We start from the raw sequence: 23,990 nt of genomic DNA on the forward strand, positions 1-23,990 counted from the left end.
ATCCTGCTTGCCCAGGAGTGTCTACATCCACTCCGTTTCTCCAGAGGCATGAAGCCAGCCACTCTGACCCACAGGCCTTCGTGCGTGTGTCTGGCACGACGGTACATCTGGCCTCCTGTGTCACATCTCTGTAATAAAAGGGGATTTCCTCAGTGCCAGTGCCTGGAGGTTGGGTTCTTCTTCCAAAGCGGAGGTCAGGAACAGGCTGAAGAAATCACCCCCGTGAGGCCGTGCTGCTGTGCTGGGGTTCTCCATGGGCTGAGGGGAGGAGGGCATGGGGCGATGTGTTAGGGAATGGGACTGGAGGGAGCTTTCACTGGTGGCCTCGCTAATCGGCCACTTCCAGCACTGGCCGCTCACCCCAGGTTTATGGGTGGGTTTTGCTGCACGGCCCTTTCCCTCCTCCTGCTGGGCTCAGTGCCTGCACCGGGGGAATGGCCAGCCCTGCTCGACCTCTCTCCTTGTCCAGACCCTGGCAGACCCGGAGCAGGGATGTCTGTGAAATCCCACATGGGATGCAGATAGGGCTGCGTAGGTTCCAGGGCCTGGGGAGGCTGTCTCAAGTAGGAGGAACAGAAGCGGGACAGGGCACAAAGGGCTGTCATGGGATCATGCAGGAGAAACTGTTCCTCACACCAAATACACCCTTTCCCATGCCGTGCCTGCACAGTGGGGCCATGGGACCATGTGTGGGGCAGCGGGGCTGGGCCGGTGCAGGACAGGGCACTGACAGGAGCCACAAAGCAGCTGCCAGGGAGTGACCGCCTGGAGTTGGTGGCTGCGAGAAAAGTCAAGAACAAAAACAAGAGCTTCAATCGCTGTGTTAGAGACCAGGGCTGACCAAGGAAAATGCAGGGCTGCTGTGGGATGGGGAGGGGGATATAACAACAGCAGACACTGATGATACTGAGGGGCTCAACGCCGCCTTTGCCTGAGCCTTTACTGAGAAGGTCTCCCAGGCCTCTGTGCTCAATGAAGGGGTTCAAGAAGGAGGAGAGCACGTATTGGCAGGAACCTCAGGAAATCCCACAAGGACAAACGCCAGTGTCTGCCCCTGCAGGGGACTCCCCTGGCAATGGCACAGGCTGGGGGCTGCCTGGCTGGCAGCAGCCCTGGGGGAAAGGTCTTGGTGGGCAGGGAGCTGGACAGGAGGCAGACGTGTGCCCTGGCAGCAAGGGAGGCCACCAGCGTCCTGGGCTGTGCGACCAGGAGCACGGCCAGGCGATGGAGGGAAGGGATTCTCTGGAATCCTCCATCCAGATTTCCGATCCCCACTTCGGGAAAGATCTTGGCAAGCTGGAGTGGGTTTAGCAGAGGGCCCTCAGGACAGCCAGGGACTGGAGCACTCTGCCGGTGAGGAGAGGCTGAGGGAGCTGGGCTTGTCCAGCCTGGAGAAGGGAAGGCTGGCGGGGACCTCATCCCAGCCTGCCAGTACCGACGAGGAGGTCATGGAGAATACAGAGCCAGTCTCTTCACCGTGGTGCATGGTGGCAGGACAAAAGACAAGGGTGGAAGGTGGAAGAGGAGAGGTTCAGCCAGGACATAAGGAACACTTTTTCCCCAGGAGCTCAGCCAAGTGCTGGAACAGGTCACCCAGAGAGGCTGTGCAGTCTCTGTCCTTGGGGTTTTCCAACTCGCCCTGAATCAAGCCTTGAACAACTTGGGCTGACCCTGCTCTGACAGGTTGGACTGCAGACTTCCTGAGGTCCCTTCCAACCTCAGCCCTCTTATGGTCCTGTGATGCTGGGCCCTGCTTCTAACTGGAGCAGAGCAGATGTTTATGGGGCATGAATCCTCCTGTGCTGTAAGTGACCGTCTAAACCAACGTCTACAGCAGTGAAGAGAGGTCGACACCTCCGTGTGCCTCGCTCTCTGCAAAGACTGAGGAGTCCTGGGCAGGGAAGGTTTTGGGGGTCATGGGGCTCTCTGCAAGACACCAGATGACCTTGTTTTAATGCCTGTCGGCCTGTCAGATGTCAGTTGATGTCAGTGAAAAGGAAAGTAAGAAGAACTGAAGACGAAGATCCAAAGCAAAGAAATGTGTCAACACACTTTTCAGCTTTTTTTCAGTCTTTAGGGGGATTTTGTGACTTTTTTTTTGAAAAGGAAATTATTTTCCAGAACTGGGAATGGATGTAGGACACAAATGTCTTCAGCTACAGGGACACAGACACCTGGTACCAGTGTAGATGACCCGGGAACCCCTGCCCAGCCTCCACCTGCAGCTTGCAAGATGCTCTGCTCTCCCACAGGTCCTCCGTCATAGATGCCAATCCCACAGGCCAGCACCTCAGGTACACTGGGGCCCCTAAAGTGGCACCGGCTGTTTAGGGTCAGACCACTGATGTCTGCCTGCAAAGGTGAACAATTTTATTGTAATTTTTAACATTTTAAAAAATATACAAGCGCATTTTCATCAGCTGAATCATTGGAGTACTTTGAAGAACTGGCAATGTTTTCCCACCATGACAGAATGGGGATTTCCAGGAAGTGTCCCAATGGCAGGAGAAGAAATCTTGATCTTCCCCTCTACTTGTATTACCACTACTCTGTCTATTATTTCCTCTCCCTCATCATTCAGGTGTTCCCACCTCTCCTGAATCAATGCCCATGTCTAAGGACATCTCTTCAGCAGACTCTCTGGACATGTGCCCTTCCCATTGGTCTCACGTTTCCTCCTCCGCTTGCTCTTTGGTCCTTCAGATGCCTCTCAGCTGTCTGGTTTCTGCTTTCAGCTTCAGGGAGTTAGAAACTTGCCCCATCTTTCAGAAGTCTAATTCACTCTTTAGTCAACACCTTGATTGTGTTTCTATCTATCATAGAATCATCTTTTCTTCTCTCTCTATCTAAAACTGTTCTTGTACGGAAATCCCTTGTGAAAGGGGGACCACGGTAGATGCTGCTTGGACTTCGCATACAGCTGGGGAGAGAGATTTAAAGTTTATTAAATTGTATCGTGTTTCACTCTTGTTTGTCAGCAATGAAGAGAAACCTTTCTGTGCCTGTGTGCAGGCAGTTCTCTAAGGAAAGCAGGTGGGAGCTGGTGCGAAGGAGCTGTACCATCCAGCTGCAGACCTCAGCGGAGAAGTCTGATGGGAGGAAAAGGGATGCAAGTCCCCGGTGGCCAATGAGGGAACTGGCAGGCTTGGGGAGGTGAGGAGCAAGGTTGTCCATACAGACCCCAAGGGACTGCTTTTCCTTCCTGTCCAGATGCCCTTACGAGACAGCCTGGATCAATATCCATTGCAGAGTGCTGCTATCCCGTCTTCAGTAGTATGGAAAATTAAAAAAAATACCCTTAAGGAGCAAACCTGATTTTTCATTAAGTACTCATTGAACTCTTCCTCTTTCCCTGCCCCCTGAAACATCTCCAATGAATTAGCTGTACAGGACATGAAGACTTGGAAAAAAGTGCCGGAAGAGAAAGGCACATCAGGGCTTTCTGCATTGCAGTGAGCCCCAGGGTGCATTTGGGGCTGAGTCCATGAACCTGAGAGGCTGAGAGGACATTTGCACAAACCTCTCCAGAAGGCAAACTCAGAAGCAAAACCCAAAGTACCCTGAAGCATTCCTGGGTCCCACTGAGGGCCATTACTGACAAAGCCTCCCAGGGGCTCCTTACAGCAGAAAATTGGAGGCAATGCCGATGGGCAGGCAGTTTTCAAGCTCTCATGGGCTACATGATCCTGCACTTCCCAGATCTTCCGATTCACTAGGCCTGAGAAGCCGAGGTCTCTCAGCCTCCCCACACATGGCCCCTAGCCCCATCTTGGCACACCTCCTCTGGATCATCTCCAGTTTCTCACCATTCCTCCACAATGGGGAGCCCCACTCCGGGACACACTATTCCAGGTGTGGCCACACCAGTGCTGAGTCAAGACGGATGACAACTCCCCTGGTCTGGGTGGCCACGCTCCTCCCAGTGCAGGCACATGGCCATACTCCTCTTTATCACCACCACTGGCTGCTATGGCATCCCTCGTAATGCCCAGCCCTTTTCTTTCAGGTTGCTCTTCCTCCAGTCAAGCCTGAGCCTGCCTTGAGGAGGACATCCTGGTTAAGTGACATTGCAAGCCAAGAGAGGGGTTACCCCGGTGACCATCCCAGAAACACCACACGAGGGTCCAAAGCAAGACAAACCCTGTCTGATGAGGAAAGGCTAACCAGAGGTGGCCTACTTGTATGGAGGGCATGAGCATGATCAAAGGGAAGAATCTGGGAGGGCAAAAGAGGGAAAAAGAAAACACAAGGTGAAGGCAAGGACATGACCAGGCTGTGCAGGGGTGTCTGCCAAGCAGCCCTTCACCTGCAAAAGACTGACTGGAGTGGGACAAGAAGGCTGAACTTGATCTGACCATATTTGCACTTGGCTTACTTCCATGGTCATGGGGAACGTGAGGGCTTTCCCTCAAATCATCAAGAGAAAAGCCAGAGTGGATGGAAACACGGAATTGTTTTCCAGGTTTCCAGCTGTGAAAATGGGTACATTGCCTCCAGATGCATCCAGCTGTGGAGTCCTCCGTACAGGAAAGACATGGACCTGTTGGAGCAGGCCCAGAAAAGGGCTCAAAAATGATCAGAGGGATGGAACACCTTTCTTATGAGGACTGGCTGAGAGAGTTGGGGTTGTTCAGCCTGGAGAAGAGAAGGCTCCGGGACACCCTGTTGCGGCCTTTCAATACTCAAAGGGGCTTACAAGAAAGATGGGGACAGACTTTTTAGTAGGGCCTTTAGCGATAGGACAAGGGGTAATGGTTTTAAACTACAAGAGGGGAGATTCAGCCTAGATATAAGGAAGCAATTTTTTACAATGAGGGTGGTGAAACACTGGCACAGGTTGCCCAGAGAGGCTGTAGATGCCCATCCCTGGAAAGATTCGAGGTCAGCTTGGACGGGGCTCTGAGCAATCTCATCTAGTTGAAGATGTCCCTGCTTATTGCAGGGGGTTGGACTAGATGACCTTTAGAGGTCCCTGCCAACCCAAACCATTCTATGATTCTATGACAAGCCCATGGGGCCTGACAGGATTCACGCCAGAGTACTGAAGGAGCTAGCGGATGTCACGGCAGGACTTCTCTCGATCATCTCCCAAAGGTCTGGGAAGTCTGGGGAGGTCCCTGCTGACTGGCAGCTAGCCAATGGTATTCCCATTTACAAGAAGGGCAAGAGGGAAGACCCAGGGAACGACAGACCTCTAGGTCTAACCTCAGAACCTGGAAAAATCGTGGAGAAGATCATAATATAAATTGCTGTGCTGGTTTTGGCTGGGAAAGAGTTAATTTTCTTCATAGCAGCTGGCATGGGGCTGTGTTTTGGATTGGTGCTGGAAACAGCGTTGATAATTCAGGGATGTTCTCGTTACTGCCGAGCAGTGCTTGGACAGCGTCAAGGCCTTTTCTGCTCCTCACACCACCCCACCAGCGAGTAGGCTGGGGGTGCACGAGAAGTTGAGGGGGACACAGCCAGGACAGCTGACCCCAACCGACCAAAGGGAGATCCAGACCATATGACGTCATGCTCAGCAATAAAAGCTGGAGGGGAGGTTGGCGGGGGGGCCGCTGCTCGGGGACTGGCTGGGCATCATCGGTCGGTTGGTGGTGAGCAATTGTCTTCATTTGCATCCCTTGTCTGTCCTGGGGTTTATTTTTCTCTCTCTTGTTATTTTTTTCTTTTCCTTACAATTTCTTTCTTTCTTTATTTTTTAAATTATGAAAGAGTTTTTATCTCAACCCACCAGTTTTCACTTCCAATTCTCTCCCCCATCCCACCAGGGGGAGGGGAGCGAGGGAGCGGCTCTGTGGGGCTTAGCTGCTGGCTGGGGTTCAACTACGACAATTGCTTCTTTTAACATTTGTGGGAAGCGAATGCATGCCCTCCAGACTTGTCTGCTGTTGTACGTAGAGAGAAGGGAGAGTCCCAAGGCTAGAACCAGCTGTTCTGCAGGAATTTGAGCAGCATCAGTGAAATCCCTGGCTTTCAAAAATAAGCATAAATCTGTACAGAAAAATGGTTCAATGACATGGAAGTACCATGGAATGTTTTCATTTATTATGTGTTAGCACTGAATATGAGCAGTGGTTCAGCGAGAGCTCTGTACTGTTGAGAGAGAGGGTAATTCTTGAAATGATGATCTCTTCTGATGCACAACATGCCAGTTGCAATGTTGTACGTTAGGTACAAAGACAGGAAGCCTGCTCCTAAGGAGATGACGTAACTTACTGAAGTATGATAGGTGTTTATTCCAGATAGAGCAATATAGAGCTTGAGATACGGCTGTTATAAAATTTTCCGTAAGCAACATCTGATTCGGACCTCCCCTGCAGCAAGATTTTAGACATTGTTTCTGTTTTCTTAGTGCTACTAGAAAAGAGTGACAGATACATTTCAGTGCCAGGAAGGGAATCTTCATAGCACTGGGGTTCTTTTTTGTATAAAACCTGATATTTCCCAATTTGTTTGGATTTATGAAAGTCCTATGGTTTAGTTTTCAGTTGTCCTGTGAGGAGCAGGAGTTGGACTCGATGATCCTTAGGGGTCCCTTCCAACTCGAGATATTCCATGATTCTATGATTCTGGGTGCTATTGAAAGGCATTTAAAGGACAAGGCAATCATCAGGCACAGTCAACATGGGGTCACAAAGGGAAAGTCCTGATTAACCAATTTGATATCCTTCCAGGATAAGGTCACCCGCCTCGTGGATGAAGGGAAGGCGGTGGATGTGGTTTTTCTGGATGTCGGGAAGGCTTTGGATACCGTCCCTCACAGCATCCTTCTGGGCGAGTTGTCCAGTCGTGAGATGAGTGGGCTCCCGGTGCGCTCACGGGTGAAGAACTGGCCGGACGGCAGGGCTCAAAGGGTCGCGGTGAATGGGGCTACATCTGGCTGGCGACTGGTCACCAGTGGTGTTCCTCAGGGCTCGATCCTAGGGCCAGTTCTATATATTTGTCAATGTTCCATAGATTTATCAATGGGCTGGAGGCAGGAGTGGAATCCATTGTTGGCAAGTTGGCTGATGATCCCAAACCGGGAGGTGCTGTTGGCTCTCTTGAGGGATGAGAGGCCTTCCTGAAGGATCCGGCTAGACTGGCGCTTTGAGCAGTCATCATGAAGGGCATGAAATTTAACAAGTCCAAATGCCGGATTCTGCCCCGGGATGGAGTAACGCTCCGGACACAAGTACAGATTGGGAGAGCAGTGGCTGGAGAGCAGCCCTGCAGAAGGGGATGTGGGGGTGCGGGTTGGCAGCAGGCTCAATAGGACTCTCAGTCTGGGCTTGCCCCACAGCAGTGCCTGCTGCAGGGTGCTGCGGAGCTCTGGGCACCCACACCACAGCCGCACCCTCTCTGAAGGACACAGAAGCTCCTGGGGGCTGGGGAAGGGCTGTCATCCTCCCCATCAGTCCCAGGGCTAGAGCCTGGCCCAAGGATTTGGTTCAGTCCCTCTTGGTGGTCTGCCCTCTCCTTTCCAGAAGAGCCCCCGGGCAGCCTGTGCCACCCCCACCCGCCAGTCCCAGTGACACAGGAGCTGCCCCAAGCCGGTGAACACAACAACCTGTTTCTCCTCCTTCTTCCCTTACTTGTGACACACGCCTGGTGCTCCACTCTTCTCCAGGGAAATCCCTGCTCCACAGAGAGCCTTTCCCCAGGGGCGTGTGTCCATGCTGGCCTGGCCAGTTGGTCCTGGCTCCCTCCCCTGAGCTCCCCACAGGGCCCTGAGCTGGTGGTGCTGCTCTGCAGAGCAAGCAGGCTCTGGTGCCCTGGGACCACGGGGTGACTACATACCGGCCATACTGCTCTGGGAGTGAAGCACATCTAGCCAGACCAGCATCACTACCCCTCACAGATGTCTCCCATGGGTCTGTGGCTATGACACTCAGAGAAATCACGGGGCGTTTCAACTGGTTCAGGATGTGTTCAGGGGTGTCACTGGATCCAGCCCATGGCTTCTCATTGAAGATGAGGTGAATCGCTCTCACGGCTGCCTTCCTCATGCCTGCTGTGTCTCCGCTGCCCCTCTGGCATTGCAGAGCCCCCATTAGGCTGCGCATCCTTCACTTTAGCCCTTTCCCTTTGGGTGACTCCACTTGTTGGGGAAGTTTTCTAAACCTCCATTCCCTTTCCACCCCGAGGCACCTAGTGACCCAGAGATGCCCTGTGCTCTCCTGGGGGGTTCAGATCCCCTTTCAGAAGGTCGGGCATCTTTGACCAGCCCTGTCATATGTGAGAGAGCCTCAAGCAGGTGCCTTTTGACTGCTCAGCATCTCCAATGCCATTGGGCACCCGTAAAGCCAAGGATCAGCCCAGCCCTCATTCCCTTACACATCGACCCATGTCCTTGTCCCGCTAAGCCAATGCCGCACCCAAGCACAACAGCAGGGCCTTTTAGCCTGCAATTCCCTCAGCGTAGCCTGCACTCCAGGTCGGAAAGAAGAGCCCAAGCTTCACTGCTGCACTGAGGAAATCCCCTTTTTTTACAGACATGCCACAAAGGAGGCCAGCATTAGCGTAGTGATAGACTCATTTACAGAAGGCCTTTGGGCCAGACAGCCTGGGTTCATCCTCCTGAGAAGCAGGATGAAAGCAAACCTTTCTGAAGAAACACGATTCTAAGCAGTACAATGCCCAAAGGACACAAGTTGCCTGAGATAATTCAGAGAAACCTTGTGAAGAGAGATGGGCAGCTTATTGCTGCTGAAATACTACCTCTAGAATGAGGTTCTTCAGGGCCTTCTGGAGTTCCTTGTTCCTCATGCTGTAGAGGAGGGGGTTCACTGCTGGAGGCACCACCGCGTACAGGACAGCCACCAGCATATCCAAGGATGGGGAGGAGATGGAGGGGGGCTTCAGGTAGGCAAACATGCCAGTGCTGATAAACAGGGAGACCACGGCCAGGTGAGGGAGGCACGTGGAAAAGGCTTTGTGCCGTCCCTGCTCAGAGGGGATCCTCAGCACGGCCCTGAAGATCTGCACATAGGACAGCACGATGAACACAAAACACCCAAATACTAAACAAAGGCTAAAAGCAAGAAGCCCAACTTCCCTGAGGGAGGAGTCTGAGCAGGAGAGCTTGAGGACTGGGGGACTTCACAGAAGAACTGGTTCACAGCATTGCCTTGGCAGAGTGGTAGTGAAAATGTACTGGCAGTGTGCAGGACAGCATTGAGAAACCCACTGCCCCAGGCAGCTGCTGCCATGTGGACACAAGCTCTGCTGCCCAGGAGGGTCCCGTAGTGCAGGGGTTTGCAGATGGCAACGTAGCGGTCGTAGGCCATGACGGTGAGAAGAGAAAACTCTGCTCCAACCAAGAAGAAAAACAGAAAGACCTGGGCAGCACATCCCAAGTACGAGATAGCCCTGGTGTCCCACAAGGAATTGGCCATGGCTTTGGGGACAGTAGTAGAGATGGAGCCCAGGTCAAGGAGGGAGAGGTTGAGGAGGAAGAAGTACATGGGGGTGTGGAGGCGCTGGTCGCAGGCTATGGCGGTGATGATGAGGCCGTTGCCCAGGAGGGCAGCCAGGTAGATGCCCAGGAAGAGCCAGAAGTGCAAGAGCTGCAGCTCCCGCGTGTCTGCGAACGCCAGGAGGAGGAACTGGGTGATGGAGCTGCCGTTGGACATCTGCTGCCTCTGGGTTTGCTTATCTGTTGAGAAGGAAAAGGCAGTACTGAGTTAGGGCAGCCTTCTCCGAGCAAAACATAGCGCATGTCTCATAGCAGCCCCACACTCAGACTCTCTCTTTTCAGCAAGACCTCTCTGCAGCTCCCTCACTTGAGCTCCGGGTTTTGCTGGCTGAGGGGGCCATTGGGAGCAGGGACTCTGGAATGGGCTCCTCAGGAGTCCTTCCTGCTGTGCAGCGAGAGGGAACGAGGAACGCAGGCTGATCTCAACTTAAATGCACTCGTGATACATCACAGAGCTTTTTGGCATGGCTGTTCGCAATTTGCCCAACTGCAGAACAGAGCCGAGGGGATTTGGTTTTGTTTCTTTTGTTCTAGTTGCACCTGCCACATTTAGGAGTGGGTTTGGATGGCTGAAATCCCTGACCTTTCTCATGCACCCCAAGTGACATCTCGTGGCTCCTGAGAGGCAAAGGGACTGTCCCTTAGTGCAGAGTGAGGAGAGCTGCCCTGCCCAGCAGTCCCGTTCTCAGCTGCCCTGTGCTGGCAGCTTGGAGCTGGAGGATGATCACACTCAGGTGCTCCCCTAAAAAGAAACCGGACACTGCCGAGAGCAGAGGAATCCAGGTTCAAAGAGCAGACGGACAGACTCCTCGCCTTTTCTCCTCTCTCCCCTCCCAGACTGAGACACAGAGGGATCATTGCAGCTGCCCACCTACAGCTGCCCAGCAGCATTCCAGGGCCTTAGCACCCAGGTGTCTTCTCCATGGGGATCCTAGGGAGCACAGAGATACGAGGGGAGAGCTGTGCCCTTCTGGAGGGCACCCTGCAGCCCCGCAGGACACCCCAGGGACAGAGCTCAATGTCCTGAAGTTGCCTGCAGGAGACTTGGGCACTTTGCTCCCAGGGACACACCTGCATAGCAGGACCCAAAGGGTGGGCGTCTGAACAGGAGCTGAACCTGCCACCCCCAACGCCCCCTCCCCACTCTTTCTGGCAGTAGCTCCCTCTCACTCCCTGCCCACGTCTCTGCTGCCAGGAGCCGTCTCCCTGTCCCCAGCACAACTCCCTGTCACTGCTCACAAACCCCATCCCACTTGCTGTGCGCTCACCTCTGCCCTGCCAACACCTCCCAGGGGCAGGGCACTGCCCAGGGGCATCTCTGCGTGTGCAAGGGCTGAAGACCAGATCACAGAAAACCTGATGTGGCAGGAAGGGGAAGTTGTTGCTGAGTTGATGTGCTCCTGAGGAGTCCACTTTGAAATGTGATGAGGGAGAGCTGAAGCGGTGAGAAGCCCTGACACAGGCAGCACTCTCCTGAGAGCAGAAACCCCTTGCCCTGCCCTGCCCTGCTCATCCCTGCCCTACCATGCTGGGGGTCGCTCCTTCCACCCACACCTTCTCCCTGCAGAGCCGTGGGGAGCTCCCTGGGCAGGCTGGGAGCTGCCCGTGGCAGGCGCAGAGTCCCTGCCGTGGCACACAGCCCCCTGGGGTGCAGGGACCCCGCTCAGAAGGACAGCCCTGGGCACCCCTGGCTGCACACCCGGCTTCATACCTCTGCAGCTGACTTGCCCTGTCCCTCTGACGGGGCAGCAGGGAAGCCGTGCTCCAAAGCACGTCCTCTCTCTCTACACTGGAGGAACTGCCAGAGTCCTCCTGACGGATCCCATAGGCTGTGGGACGTGCCAGCTTTAGGAGATCTTTTCAGGAACCGCAGCTGCATTGCCCTGCAGCCAGAGACTTACCCTGTTAAGGGCTCTGAAGATGTTTCTCCAGGTGAAGTCTCCTCTCTCCTCCCACCCCAGACTGCCTTTAACCTCTCTCTGCCTCATCCCTCTCCTTTCACCACCTGCAGGCAGCACCCTCAGCCCTGCTGTGCTCTGCAGAGGAGCTGCTCCTGGGCAGAGCTGTCTCTCTGCAGCGCTGCCCGCTTGCCATGAGCTCCCTCCATCCCAGGAGCCCGGCCCAGCTCAGCAGCAGAGGACCAGCCCAAGGCAGCACTTTCTCAGCTCCCTGTGGACTCCCTCAAAGATATTCCTGGGGCTCCAGGGGAACCAACTGTGAAACAAGCTGAAGTCATCTCTGAGCTTCCCTCCCTCAGCTGGGGAGGGACCCTTCTTGCCAGCAGAGTCATTTCCCCTCTCAGAGACAGAGTTCGGGCCAAGAATCACCTCTTCTTGTCCCACTATGAGACAGGACACCCAGACACTGAAAGGGAGGAATCTCCTGTACCCACGCAAACCACAGGCGACACGTGAGGTGCCAGAGGTGGTCCAAGACCTGTGCAGGGAACTGGAAGCTCTGCTGGAGCAATTCAGAGCGACAGGGCAGCGTCTGCCGTCATCATTTCAGAGGCTGGTGGGGCATTCCTTTGGCCAGCTGAAGTGACAGCAGATGCCCATATGGAGGGCAATGAAGCCTGTTCCTGCTCATTATGTTCAGGGCAGCCTACAGAGGAATTCCTCTGAGCAAATGGAGCCATTGCCGTCGGGAGAGCAAAGTCTCTCTCTTCTCCATCACCTGTATTTACCAGATCTCCGTTGGCAGTTATGGCAGGTTTCTCAGAGACACCCCTACAACGCCTAACCTAATTCAGGGCAGCGGCTCCATTTCAAGCTAGCTACATCCTGTGGAGCTACCTGAGATGCCAGGGCTCTCCAGCACAACCGCACACAGCCGGCAGGGACAGCACGAGACTTGCAGGAACACCATCCCCATTCAGAGCAGCCATGTAACAGACCCCAAGAGAACCTCAGACACGTTCAGCGCTTTCGTTCAAGCAACTGCAGGGAGGCAAGTCCTGTCCCATCTCTATCCAGTAGATGTAGGCAGTGCTTCTCCCACATCCTTTGGTCATCCCTTGCATGATGCAATCGAGGAACAGACCAATGACTTTCACAGTGTTCCTGGATGACGGGATGTCCATAGCCAAGGACATTTTCAAAAGCACCTTGTCCTTCCTGGAGATCAGCTTCACCTGCACCACAGGCCCTCCAGGGCTGCCGAGACACCGCAGGCAGCCAAGCCCTCTCCTGCCAGGACTGCACAGGCCAGCCCTGCGTCTCTCTGGTCCGGAGGACGGCAGGGTTTGCTCTCCTTAGGGACACCTCATTTCCTCTTTCCATTGCCATCCGCCATCCACCCCAGCATGCTCTGAAGCAAACCTTTGGCTTGCATGGGCCCTTGGGCACTTGCTACCAGCTTGCTTTGTTACACCTCTGAGCTTGGCCCTGGTGCCACCGCTGAGGTCCAGCACATCTCTGCTCTGACATAAAGAACCTATAATCAGGGAGAGGAAGGGGACAAAGTCTTGTTTAACCAGCCAGAGGAAGCCTCGGGATCAATGGCCTCAGGTCTTCCTGGGGACGTTAATGACCCTGTGTATTGGGTTTCCATGGCAAGGTTTCGGTAGCAGTGAAGGGGGCTGGAGGGGTGGCTTAGGTGAGAAGAGATCAAGAGCTGACTCCATGTCCGAGAGAGCCAGCTTCAGCTGGCTCCAAAATGGACCAGCCACTGCCCAAAGCTGAGCCAATAAGCCATTCTAGTGGCACCTCTGTGATAACCTCTTGAAGAAAGGATAAAACTCTGTGTGCAGCAGCTGTAAGCGAGAGGAGTGAGACACGTGTGAGAGAAACAACCCTGCAGCCACCAAGGCGAGGGAAGAAGGCGGAGGAGTGAGAGAGAGGCTTGGTGGGCACCTGGCGGCCAAAAGTCAACCCACCACCCCTTGACATTCCCAGCACAGCACAGTGCAACTGCTCCCTTAGCTGTCTGGAGGTTCCTTGCATCAGCTCTTTAGCACAGCTGCCAGATGGGCCAGCAAATGGGATGCTCACCTGGATCTGAAAACCTCTGTCATCCTGTCAGCCTTGGCTCTAGTAGCAAAGAAATAGTGGAGTGGATAGAGGCCTCACTTCAAAGGAGGAATTTAGAAACAGGGAGGGGTTTAGGAAAGCCAAAGCTCCCCTGGGGTTAATACTTGCAAGGGAGCCCAAGGGCATCAGGATCAGCTGTTAGGACTGAAGTTACAGTTCAAGAATAACCAACAAAAATAATGTGTGGCCACTGCTGAATTTAGTAAGAGAGGGTGCAGATCTGCCTGAGGTACTCTTTGTCCTCTTCGCCTCTCTCTTCACCAACAAGGTCTCCCAGGCCTTTGTGCCTTGAAGCAGGACTCTGGAGGAGAACAACCAGCAGTGGATGTGGATCGAGGCAGGGGTTACTTGAGCAAGCTCAGACATTAACAGTCCACAGAACTGGCGGGGCTGCATCCAAGGGTGCTGAGAGAGCCAGCCGATGTCATAGCGAGGTCACTCTGTCTTGTCTTTGCAAGTTCATGGAGATCAGGGAAACTCCCTGACAACTTGGAAAATGTATGCTGCATGCATCTCTCCAAAAGGCGCAGAGGACGAGCTGGGGAACTAGAGGCTGTTCAGCCTCCCTTTGGTGAGGAGTGTGTCACGGAGCCTGTCTGTTGGGTTCCATTTCGGTGTGTCTGAAAGAGAAGGTGACTGGATGAACCCAGGGCAGATCATGCCTGACCCTCCTCATTGCTTTCTAAGATGAAAGGACTGCATTTCTTCATACGGGAGGCTTCATTTCCCTGGACTTCTCTCGGCCTTTCAACACCATTCCCCACCATATCCCTGTCTCCATGGCAGGACATCACTGTTTGGATGGGTGGATGAGTAGATCAGTAACAAAACAGTTGATGGCCATGCCCGTTCCAATGTCCATTCAGTTCATTTAGTCCACGACTTGGGCTCCATGTGTTGTGATGGTCATTCAGGACAGGAAAGATGGTCTGTTGTACTGGAGTGTTGGGCGCCAAAACCAGATCAGGTTGGATCGCCACTGCACTTGTACCTTTGCTGTGCCACTATGACATCATACAGCTACAGTATCATACCGCTATGGCATACCACAACACAAATCATGGGTTATTGTCACCCTAGATTTTATCTTCTTTGTGGTGCTGGGGCAGTGGCCAGTGTCTCCCTCTGTCCCCTCCTCAGTTCCCTCACAGTCTTTGGAGCTGTTGCACTCCTTAATTCCTAATCCTCATGAGTAAAATTCACCTGTTCTCCACACATGTCCACAGTACAGCTATTCATGATGGATGATGCTTTTCTAGACAGTCTTTAGCCCTTAAAAAGAGAAGCACACAATATCTGAACACTTCCAAAAATCCTGCTTGGTAGCAAAATTAACCTGAATTAAACCTTACGTATTAGGACAAAATTCAGCTGTGTATGGACTGAAAAAGCAGTGACGACCATCTCTCGTCCCATCCTTTTTTCCCATCACTTGCTCGGGCTTTGGGAAGACAGGAAATTAATAAAGGTGAAATTCTTGGGTGCCAAAGATTGAATTCTCACCCCCAGCCTCAGCTGAATCCCTTCTCCTTGGGGAACACTGAAAGGCACAGGCTAAGATGTTTCAGTGTGTGGGCAGATGCCTGATCCTCTATCAAGTCAGCAATGTGAGCAATTGCATGACGCTGCAGGTAATGAAAGGGGGGGGTGAGCCGGCACAGGCAGGACGCAGGAAGAACCACAAAACCACGGATGAAATGCAAAGAGTACATTTATTTCCGTAGTTAGCTCACGAACCAGGGGATCCCAAAGCAGCACGCAGGCAGAGGCACACAAGCGGGGATGCAGGCACCACAGAGATCAGTCCTTGCTAGAGGATCGCTGAACCTGCTGTTTCCGCCTGTTTTTCAGGGTTTCGCACAGGAGTAGTTTACCACCGTGCTTTGATCTTTCCCACAGCAGGGCAGGAATCCCAAGCACGTTCCATAGGGTGCCTCTGAGTCTATCACAGCCTTGTGTTATCTGAACACAGATGTTCAGCTTGTCAAACACACAAGGACAGACAACAATTCCTATGATATATGTGTTCTTCTGCACCCCAGCTGCAAGTCACCTGAGCGTGCTTACAATCCTCCTCGCCAATCTTCTGTTACTTTCCTAAACAGGCTGAACCTTTTCCTGAGTGGGTAGGAGAAGAGTATCAGCACAAGGTAGCTGCTTGATAAGAACGTCTTGACCACGATAGGTCAAAAGAACACACAAGGATAGACAACAATTCCTATGATATATGTGTTTGTTCGGGGACAAAAGCAAAACCTAAGGTGTCTGTTGTTAGGGAAGAGGGGAGGACTCCAGCCTCTCAAGAGCACGTGGAGCAGCCAGCATGCTCAGAGTCGAGTACGCTCCCTTCCTCTCATCTAAACAGGCCTACTGTCCTCTGGAATGCAGAGCGCGGTGCCTACAGCAACAACTAGAAATGAACGCGCAAGGCACCTGCCCCTTGTGCCCCTATGGCTCCTTGCCTTTCTCAGGCTGCAAGAAAAGAGCCACCAACATGAACCTGAGCCCCCGCCAGAGAAACACTGAGCGTACTTGGTGCCTGACTTCAGTCGCCTCTGAAGGCCCTCCTTGTTACAGAGTGTCAAAAGCAGCGGCTAGGAAGGTTTCTTGTAGCTCCCAAAGCTGTCACTCGTCGGTGGGAATTCAAAGAGCTGACCCCTTGGTAGGAGACGTTCTGCTTTTGTAGGATTCCTTCCCTTGCACAGAGGAGTGCAAAACCTGCTCCCTGTCAGGCTGGACTTTGCCTCGAAACGTGGCGCTGCCTTTTCTCTTGTGACATCACCCACCGCCGCTGATGTCACAAAGCGTTGTCGGTGCTGAGGCAGACACAGCAGGGCATAAGAGCGGGGCTGTCCCTGCACCTTTGTCACTCTCGGTCTTGAGGGAACAGAGATCGCAGAGTTTTTGGCTCGCCTCTGAGCAAGCACAATGCCTGGTGCCCGCACCTCAGCGGATACGGAGACACAGCCCCGGAATACCCTGGATCTGAATGGGTACGTTTGAAAAATCCTCCTCTCCTTTCCCCAAGTGTATTTTCCACCGCATCAGCTGGGGTGGGTGGGGGGTGGACAGGGGAAGAACATGAGGGCAGCCTGAGAGCTCGGTCTGGAGGTGGTGGAAGGCAGCAGCAGTCTCTTCAGTCTCTTCATGAATGACAGGACTACGCCTAGAAAGCCTTTTGTCTCTGCGAAATGAGGGGCGAGTCCATTTTGGATCGCACGGAGGGAGTCCCAAGCGGCTGCCCAGATACATCCTGCCGTAGCAATTGCGAGAGCTTAGCACAGTCCTGTCTTGCGCTCTGCAGGATGGGTTATGTCCCTCAGCTTTCCTGGTTTTCCTTTTGACCCGAACCAGAAGGACACCGCTGTTGCCTCTGTTGGCACTGGATTTGACTTGTGTTCCTGACAGACGAGGTTTCCTTAGGAAACTGAGGCAGCTCCTCACCAGAGCTCTGCCTTAGGAAAAGGAGCACAAGATCCTCTGAGGGGTCCAAGCAGTCTTCTAGCAAAACAAAAGGGGACTGCTTATTCCTGATGAAGTGTAAGCCTTTCGAGAGCCTCCTAGAACAAGGCAGGAGGAGTTTCCATCTTCCAGAGCAGTGTGCGCTGTCTCTTGGCCCATCAGGCTTCAGGGGAGCAGGGCCTAGCCACCAGGGTGTTGCCTTGGCGTTTCCTTGCTTCCCCATGGATTACCAGCATGCCTTTACATTCAGCCCTCCCTCCCTCCCTCCCTCTTTACCCACTCCGCATTTGTCTGCATTTATGCCAAGAAAAGGGCCAGTGATAACCCGGCTGCTAAAGAAATGCTGCTAGAGGGGAGACACACAATCCCCCTGCGTAGCAGGCTGTTGAACTGTCGGGGTACAGGCTGAACCTCTTCTTGAGAGGGGGTGGAGAACTGTGTCAGCACAAGCACCCATCGCATGGTGGGCAGGAGAAACAGGCGTTTGTTACGTCCCTTCCATTTCCCAAGAATCCCTCTCCAACCCCACAGACGTGAAGTATGGCCACAGCTTTTGTTCCAACTCCTCCTCTTCTGGAGTCGATCCGCAGCCCTTCGTCCCTAACGAAACAGTGCCAGTCGTTACCGTACCAAATGCCCCACTGGTGCAGTTGGTGACAGCTCCACTGCTGACTCGAGCTTGTGCAGGACCAAGCCAATCCTCACGCCAGGAGTGCCAGGTTCAAGACCTGCAGTCCCTACTGCTGCTCTCCAGGCTGCTGCTGAACTGCACACGTACCGCCAGCTTCACCATCCTTTTCCTCCTTGTTGCTCTGTAGGAAAATGAAGGCTCTGAAGACGGTGACCCTGGTGCTGCTTGTCGGGCTCTTCTCTTTCGGTGAGTCTCTGTAGAGCTCAGACCTGAGGATGGGGCTTTAGGAGGTCCCCAGGGCTCCATTCTGCCCTGGTCCGCTTCCCCTGCTGTCACCAGAGGAGCCCAGCTAAGAGCAGGAAGTCCTCGACAGAGCTCTGCCACTCCCCCCTGCTCCAGAGGAATGGCTGTGGGGGCGAGGAAGGGGTGACTTGCCTTCCCCATGAGGGCCAAGCCAGTTCTCTTCAGCCGAGGGAGAGGCAGTGGCTAACCTCGCCTGCCCCACGAGGCTGAGAAGCTTCTGCAGGACAAGGAGCATAGTCCAGGGGAGGCAATGTCCGTCTCTTGCGGAGCCCGGACACCATCATGACCTCTTTCAAAGACTACAAGAGGAGAGACTACTATGGCACCTGGGAGAGACCCGGAAAGGGGAGCGGGCAGCCCGAGGCATAACCCAGCCTTCAACCAAGGTCGAAGTGTAAGGAGAGCTTTGGTGTATGTCTGACAGGTGTTTACCACGTGGGACAGCTTGGCGAAGAAAGCCTCTGGAGGATTGCAGCAGTATGCCGGGCCTGCATCTCCTGCTACATTCAGCCTCTCCAACAGCAGGTGACATTTAGGTTTCTTCAGCTCAAGGCTGGTTCTGCCAGCATCACCCCAGGGCAGAAAGTGCCACTCCTTAAAAGCCTGTGCCTAGGGCTAGCTACAGGAGCCACCCTGGCAGGTCAGCCAGGTGAAGGTCAACTGGACCCCACACCACTGTCTCCACAGTTCGTGGCATTGCACGCAGCTGATAAAGAACAACCATGAGGCAGATTTGGGCCTGCATAGGTTTCAGCAAAGCAAGCACGGGCTTGCGTGGAAAGACTTGAGTCCTTTGCTTTTGATCGGTGTTAGAGTCCTGCTGCCCAAGCCTTCAACGTGCCAACCACTTCCAAAATTCATTCGTGGGCACGTAACTCAGCAAGCAGCTTCACAGCAATGGAACTTCTCCAGGTGGTATCAAGACAGGACCTGTACCCAAACCACCCTTGGAAGTGTAGCAGGAAGCTGTGCGACAGTAGCCCAGCTGCCTAGGAAGAGAGGAAACGGAAGGAATACGTAGAAAAGGTTGCCCGCAAATGAATGCCTGACAAATGGCAGAAGGCTTTGCAGGACAGATGGTGTTTAACTGGAAGCCGTGCCCAAGTCAAAGAGGGGAGGCTTTCTGGAAGAAGACAATGCCCAAGGTGAATTGGCTTCTGTCTTGCCTGCCGGTCCATGGTGCTGTTTTCACAGCGTACGCTAGTGGAGCACCAGAGCACAAAGAGGCATGGGGTCTGTAACTCTTTGTTTCCCGTGCCTGTACAGAGACTGTTGTTATGCTCTGCCTTCCTTCCTGCAGAAGGCCTGTTTCTGCTTGCAATGACTGTTCCCTTAATTGTCGTTCCAGGAGCGCTTGCACCTCCCTGGAGGGGACTGGAAGACTTGGAGGTAAAAGCCATTTCCCCTTGACTAGACGGTTCTTTCGAGGAGCTCTGCCCCTCGGCCCCACCAGGACATTGTTTATGTCCCGCCTCACACAAACTTCCCCTGGCACAGCTCCCTGACCTTCTCCCATTGCCCTTTCTTCCCTGCTGCCAAATGGTCAGCTATAGCTCCCCACGCCCATTAGAGGACTGGGGCCACCCATCCGTCCACCCTTGCGCTTGGGCTGGGCTCTTCACAGCTCCACCTTCCTAACACCTGACAAGCGGAACGGTAGCCTTCTCCATCCTGCATCCCGTTCTCTCCCTCCATGCTTGCGAGTAGCTGCTAGGAGACCCCTCTGCGGCTTTCCATTGCTGGGCTGCAACAGAAAGCCCCTGCAAGCAGCATTGCCCCCTCGAAGGAGAGGAGAGGCCAAGGGAAAGAGAGTCTTCTCTCAGGCTGAGGTCACTGGAGCAGCAGTTGCCCGTGAAGACCTTTGCAGGGGGGCAAGGTTCAAGGACTGAGGGCAGCCTTGCAACTGCCACTGTCAAGCAGAGAGGGAGGACAGAAGTGTATTTCTCGAGCAAGCAGAAGAGGCTAGCCGAGGCAAGGAAGATGTTGTGCTAAGAAAGGAGAAGAGGGAGCAGCAGGAGAGAGGCAGAGAAAAAACGGAGAGCCGAGATACCGGCAACCAGGCACGGGAAAGGCAATCAGGGTGGAGGGCTCTAGGACTGATCCAGGAGAGCTCTCCTCTGTCTCCCTCAGATCGTCTCTCACCAGTATATGCCTAAGGCAGGGAAGGTATTGGTCTTTTCTATAGGAGCTGTCAACTGCTTCTTGCCTGGCTCACATTCCCACAGCGTCCGAGAGGCCAGCCACAACAGTTACAGTCTCTCCCTTGCTCACTGTTTCTAGGCCAGCAGGAGACGAGTTAGGAGAAGCGCTGAGCAAAACCCTGACCCTGCCAGAACAGCTACGTAAGCTGCAGGAAGAGCTTTATCACCTGCGATGGAGCGTCAGGGATGTCACCGAGCATGCTCTCCACGAAGCCCTGAAGCAGGCTAAGCTCCCAGGCTTTACCGGATGGGTAAGGGCACACTGCAGAAGGCTCGACTCAGGGGTTTCTTTCCTCCCTCCGGCACGTATCCTACTCCAGTTCCCTGACATAGCTAGCCAAAAAACTGGTGCTGCTGGAACAAGTGCTGTGCATTGCCCCACTTCCTTTTCCTGTTGCTCCACACTTCCTTCTGGGGGAAGAGAGAGCCGTGACGGGAATTGTATTAGTTCTCTTAGTCGCACCTTCCTCTCCGTCCACATCTCGGGTCCTCCTCAAGGGAGGACCAGAAAGAAAGAATGGTCTCAGCAGTCCATAGTTACCCCAGTCCCATCTCATGCCCAGAAGGCTTGTCTGTCCGTGCCGCCTGGCATGGGGCAGCTCCACAGGAAAAGCCCATTCCCGCACCTTCAGCACGCAGAGCATTGGCGTGAGCAGCCTCTCTGTTCTGATACTGCTCAATCGGAGTGGAGCAAACTTGGGAGGTTTCCGGGCACTTCCAGCGTTCCTTACATCTGAGTTGAACCTTGTTCACCTTGGCTGGCCTTGCAGGGGAGCTGCTTGCCCTGTTCCTTTGCCTTCTAACAGGCGCTCTCCTTTCTGTTCCTTCCCAGGCTGTTCAAGAGATGATCAATCCAGTCTTGGAGAAGCTGGAAGAAAACCAAGGCCCGATGCCTGATTATGCCCTCAAATCAGCAGGTGCCGTGACATTGTCCAAACCAACCAGTTCCAAAGCGCTTCCTCTCCAGCTTGACAAGGCGGGCGTTTGAATGCGCCCAGTGGGAGGAGAGAAGGGGCGACAAGTCAAGGGCCACCTCGTGCCCCAGAAATGTACCCACTGACACAGTCTGTAACGGGCCAGACCACAGCTGAAGAACAGAAAGCCTAGGTCACATTCTTGTCTTTTTCCACGGCCCCTTACGACACTTTGATGAGGCCCTGCTCTGTGTTCCAGAGGGATCAGGCCAGTAAGAAAGAGGGCAATCCCACTGTACCAGATGGATGGCTACTTAGAAGCCTCTTTCAAGTCAACACTGCAATATTCCTCCTGACATTGCTCGATGAGCATGCTCATGTTTGAATTTCCAGGGGCTGCTATCATTCATCCATGGACTTCTCCATCCTTCCGGAATACAAAAGGAGTCTTTCTGAATTCCCTGCCCATGCTGGATTACGTCAAGTCTCCTGAGGCTATTCTGGAGGTAGGAGCACCAAGAAACAGAAAAACACAGGTGGGGGGAGGAACCAAACACGCTCCTGAGAGTGGCCTTTACCCTTGTCTTTGCTCCTCGAAGCTTTCTTTACTGCTTTCTTCTCACATGGACCTACTCGCCTCCTGTGTCTCCCTGCTGAGTATTTCCTCTCCCGCAGTGCCCCAGGTCCTCCACGCGAGCTTCTAACAGGCTAGCTTCGTCCTGCAGTCTTTGTCTTCCCAGTCACTGTGAAAACTGTCAGCATGGCACGGGAGGAGAAGGGAAAAGGTGCCTGCGGAGGTCTGGGGTGTGAGCTTGCCAGGGCTCTTAGTGAGCACAAGCAGGCGCTGGCCGGGAGAGGCCGGAGAGCTTCTACAAGTAGCACACCCAGCTCCCTGCCATCCAAGTGTTTCTCCGCTGAAGGGGTCTTGTGAGGCGTGAATTCTCACAACTGCTTCTCCGTTCGGTACCTGCAGGGTCCCGCCGAAGGCACTGGCTGCGGTTCAGAGCAGAGCTGATGGGCCAAATCAGTTCTTAATCCTCTGATGCTCACAGCAGGAATAAGAGCCAGGGCACCCTTCTCCATGGGAACGTGCTTTCTTCTTCTCCTTTCAGCCAGAAAATCATCCGGGAAACTGCTGGCCCTTCCCAGGAAGTCAGGGACACGTCTTCATCAAGCTGTCTACGCCAATCATTCCCAGAGCAGTCACCATGGACCATGCTTTAGGGACAGGCTTCCATGGAGACAGTATCTCCAGAGCTCCAAAGGACTTTGCTGTCTACGTAAGTGATTTCTCAAGAGTGGGGGCAGGGGGTCGCATAGCATTTCTAAGCGGGGGGTGAATACGGGTCAAAGAGTTGAGCGGCCTGCGGCTTCCTCCTGGCTCGCAGAAGAAACAACCTCCTGGCAGTTGTATTCCTCTTTTATCCAATGTACTGCTCAAAAGGAAGCTTGTGGGGCAAGAGGGTGGTCTAGGAGCCACAGGGAAAAGCAGCTGGCACCGTGCACGCTCCTAAACCTTCTTGGCTTCCGATCCCAGGGGGCATTTGTGATCCCGAGGTTACCCCCCTCTCACTGGCAATGTCTGCTCCTTTTCTGACTGCCCCCTTAGACTCGGTGAGTAGGCAAGTGTGGCATGCTACCGAGCTGCAGCTTCTCATCTTCTCCTTGTGCTCATCCTCCTTGGACTACATAGCTGAAAGCAAGCAGTACTTCACCAACTGAAGTTAAGTCTTCCCACAGTGTAACAGGCGCTCTTGTTTTCTCCACCCCCGGCTTTCTCTAGGGCCTGAAGCACCATGAGGAGCAGGGAACCTTCCTGGGACAGTTCACTTTCCTGGCGGCGCTCAATCCCAGTCAGACCTTCCAGCTGAAGGTACGGGGACAAAGAGGGAGGGCAATCGTAGGAGAGGAGGAGACATGCGGTTGGCTGGGGAGAAGCTTCCCTGCCAAAGGGCTGTAGGCAGCCCTCTCCTTGAGCGTGTGCCACGCTGACCTTTATTCCGCTTTAACTTCCTAATGGCATATGCCGTTCTTCTTCTCTTTTGTTTTGGGTTTAAGCTTCAGCGCTTACAACTGCTGCAGTTGAAGCTGAAACCAGCTTGACTGTCTGGACTCCAAGTGCATACACGTGGCCACATCCCGTAGTATGCACTACTACTGGCCTGCTAGTTCAAGACTAGAAACGCTGGGCTTTCTGAGGATTCTGTTGTTGCTGGTAGCAAGTAGTGACAGGGAGGCCATTCTGTTTCAGTGGCTTTCTAGAGAAGGCAACGAGACATTCTACTAACACCACTGGGTCTTCTGACTGTGGGAGCACGGGCCTCAAAGCAGGCGAGAAGAACTTGCCAATGTATTTGCTGAAGCTTCTGGTAGCTGCTTCTTCCTTTCCTGTTCTGCTGGCCAAATGAGGGAGAGCAAGATAAGAACATCTTGAACCACGATAGGTCAAAAGACCTCGCAGGGCAGCCGGAAGGAAGCTGTTGAACGAGTCCCTTGCTGCGGCACTACTCTGTCAGTAGTCAAATGCCAGAGAGGAAAAGGCAACTCATTTCTTCTTCTCCTTTCAGAACGAGCTCTCTGGGTTCGTGAAGTACCTAAGGCTGCAAGTGCTGAGCAACTGGGGTCACCCGGACTACACCTGCCTGTATCGATTCAGAGTGCACGGTGATCCTCCCAAAGACGGGGGAGAGGTGTCAGCTTCATCTGGCAATAAATTGCGTTAATTTTCACCAAGTCGAGTTTGCGTCTGTTTTGCCTGTGATGCTAACTGGTAAGAGAGCTCCCTGTCTTCCTCTCCACCCACGAGCTTATCGGAGACATCAGGAGTACATAGCAAGATATTCCGTATTAAAAGAAACAAGAAAAATCAGTCACAAACATGCAGAAAGCCTGACAGCCACAGACTTGCTGCCTACACAGTAACATTAGCAAGGCCCTGCCTATACACCAAAGATTAAATTAATGCACAGTTTCTCTATGTAGGAAGCA

General features: G+C 53.6%; 1 protein-coding gene and 1 pseudogene across 1 annotated transcript; one reads left to right on the plus strand and one right to left on the minus strand.

Annotated features, from left to right (window-relative positions):
• Positions 1 to 8,682: 8,682 nt before the first annotated feature.
• On the minus strand, positions 8,683 to 9,626 carry LOC127028664 (olfactory receptor 14J1-like; annotated as a pseudogene).
• Positions 9,627 to 18,206: 8,580 nt separating this feature from the next.
• LOC127028639 (SUN domain-containing protein 3-like) lies at positions 18,207 to 23,725 on the plus strand. The gene is given in 8 exon segments (XM_050914355.1): positions 18,207 to 18,272; positions 18,275 to 18,364; positions 20,184 to 20,339; positions 20,921 to 21,005; positions 21,396 to 21,508; positions 22,115 to 22,282; positions 22,786 to 22,875; positions 23,570 to 23,725. Coding segments are annotated over 8 exon segments (924 nt in total).
• The last annotated feature ends 265 nt before the right edge of the window (positions 23,726 to 23,990 follow it).

This window comes from Gymnogyps californianus, unplaced genomic scaffold (assembly GCF_018139145.2).
Source record: "Gymnogyps californianus isolate 813 unplaced genomic scaffold, ASM1813914v2 HiC_scaffold_38, whole genome shotgun sequence".
Classification (NCBI taxonomy): domain Eukaryota; kingdom Metazoa; phylum Chordata; class Aves; order Accipitriformes; family Cathartidae; genus Gymnogyps; species Gymnogyps californianus.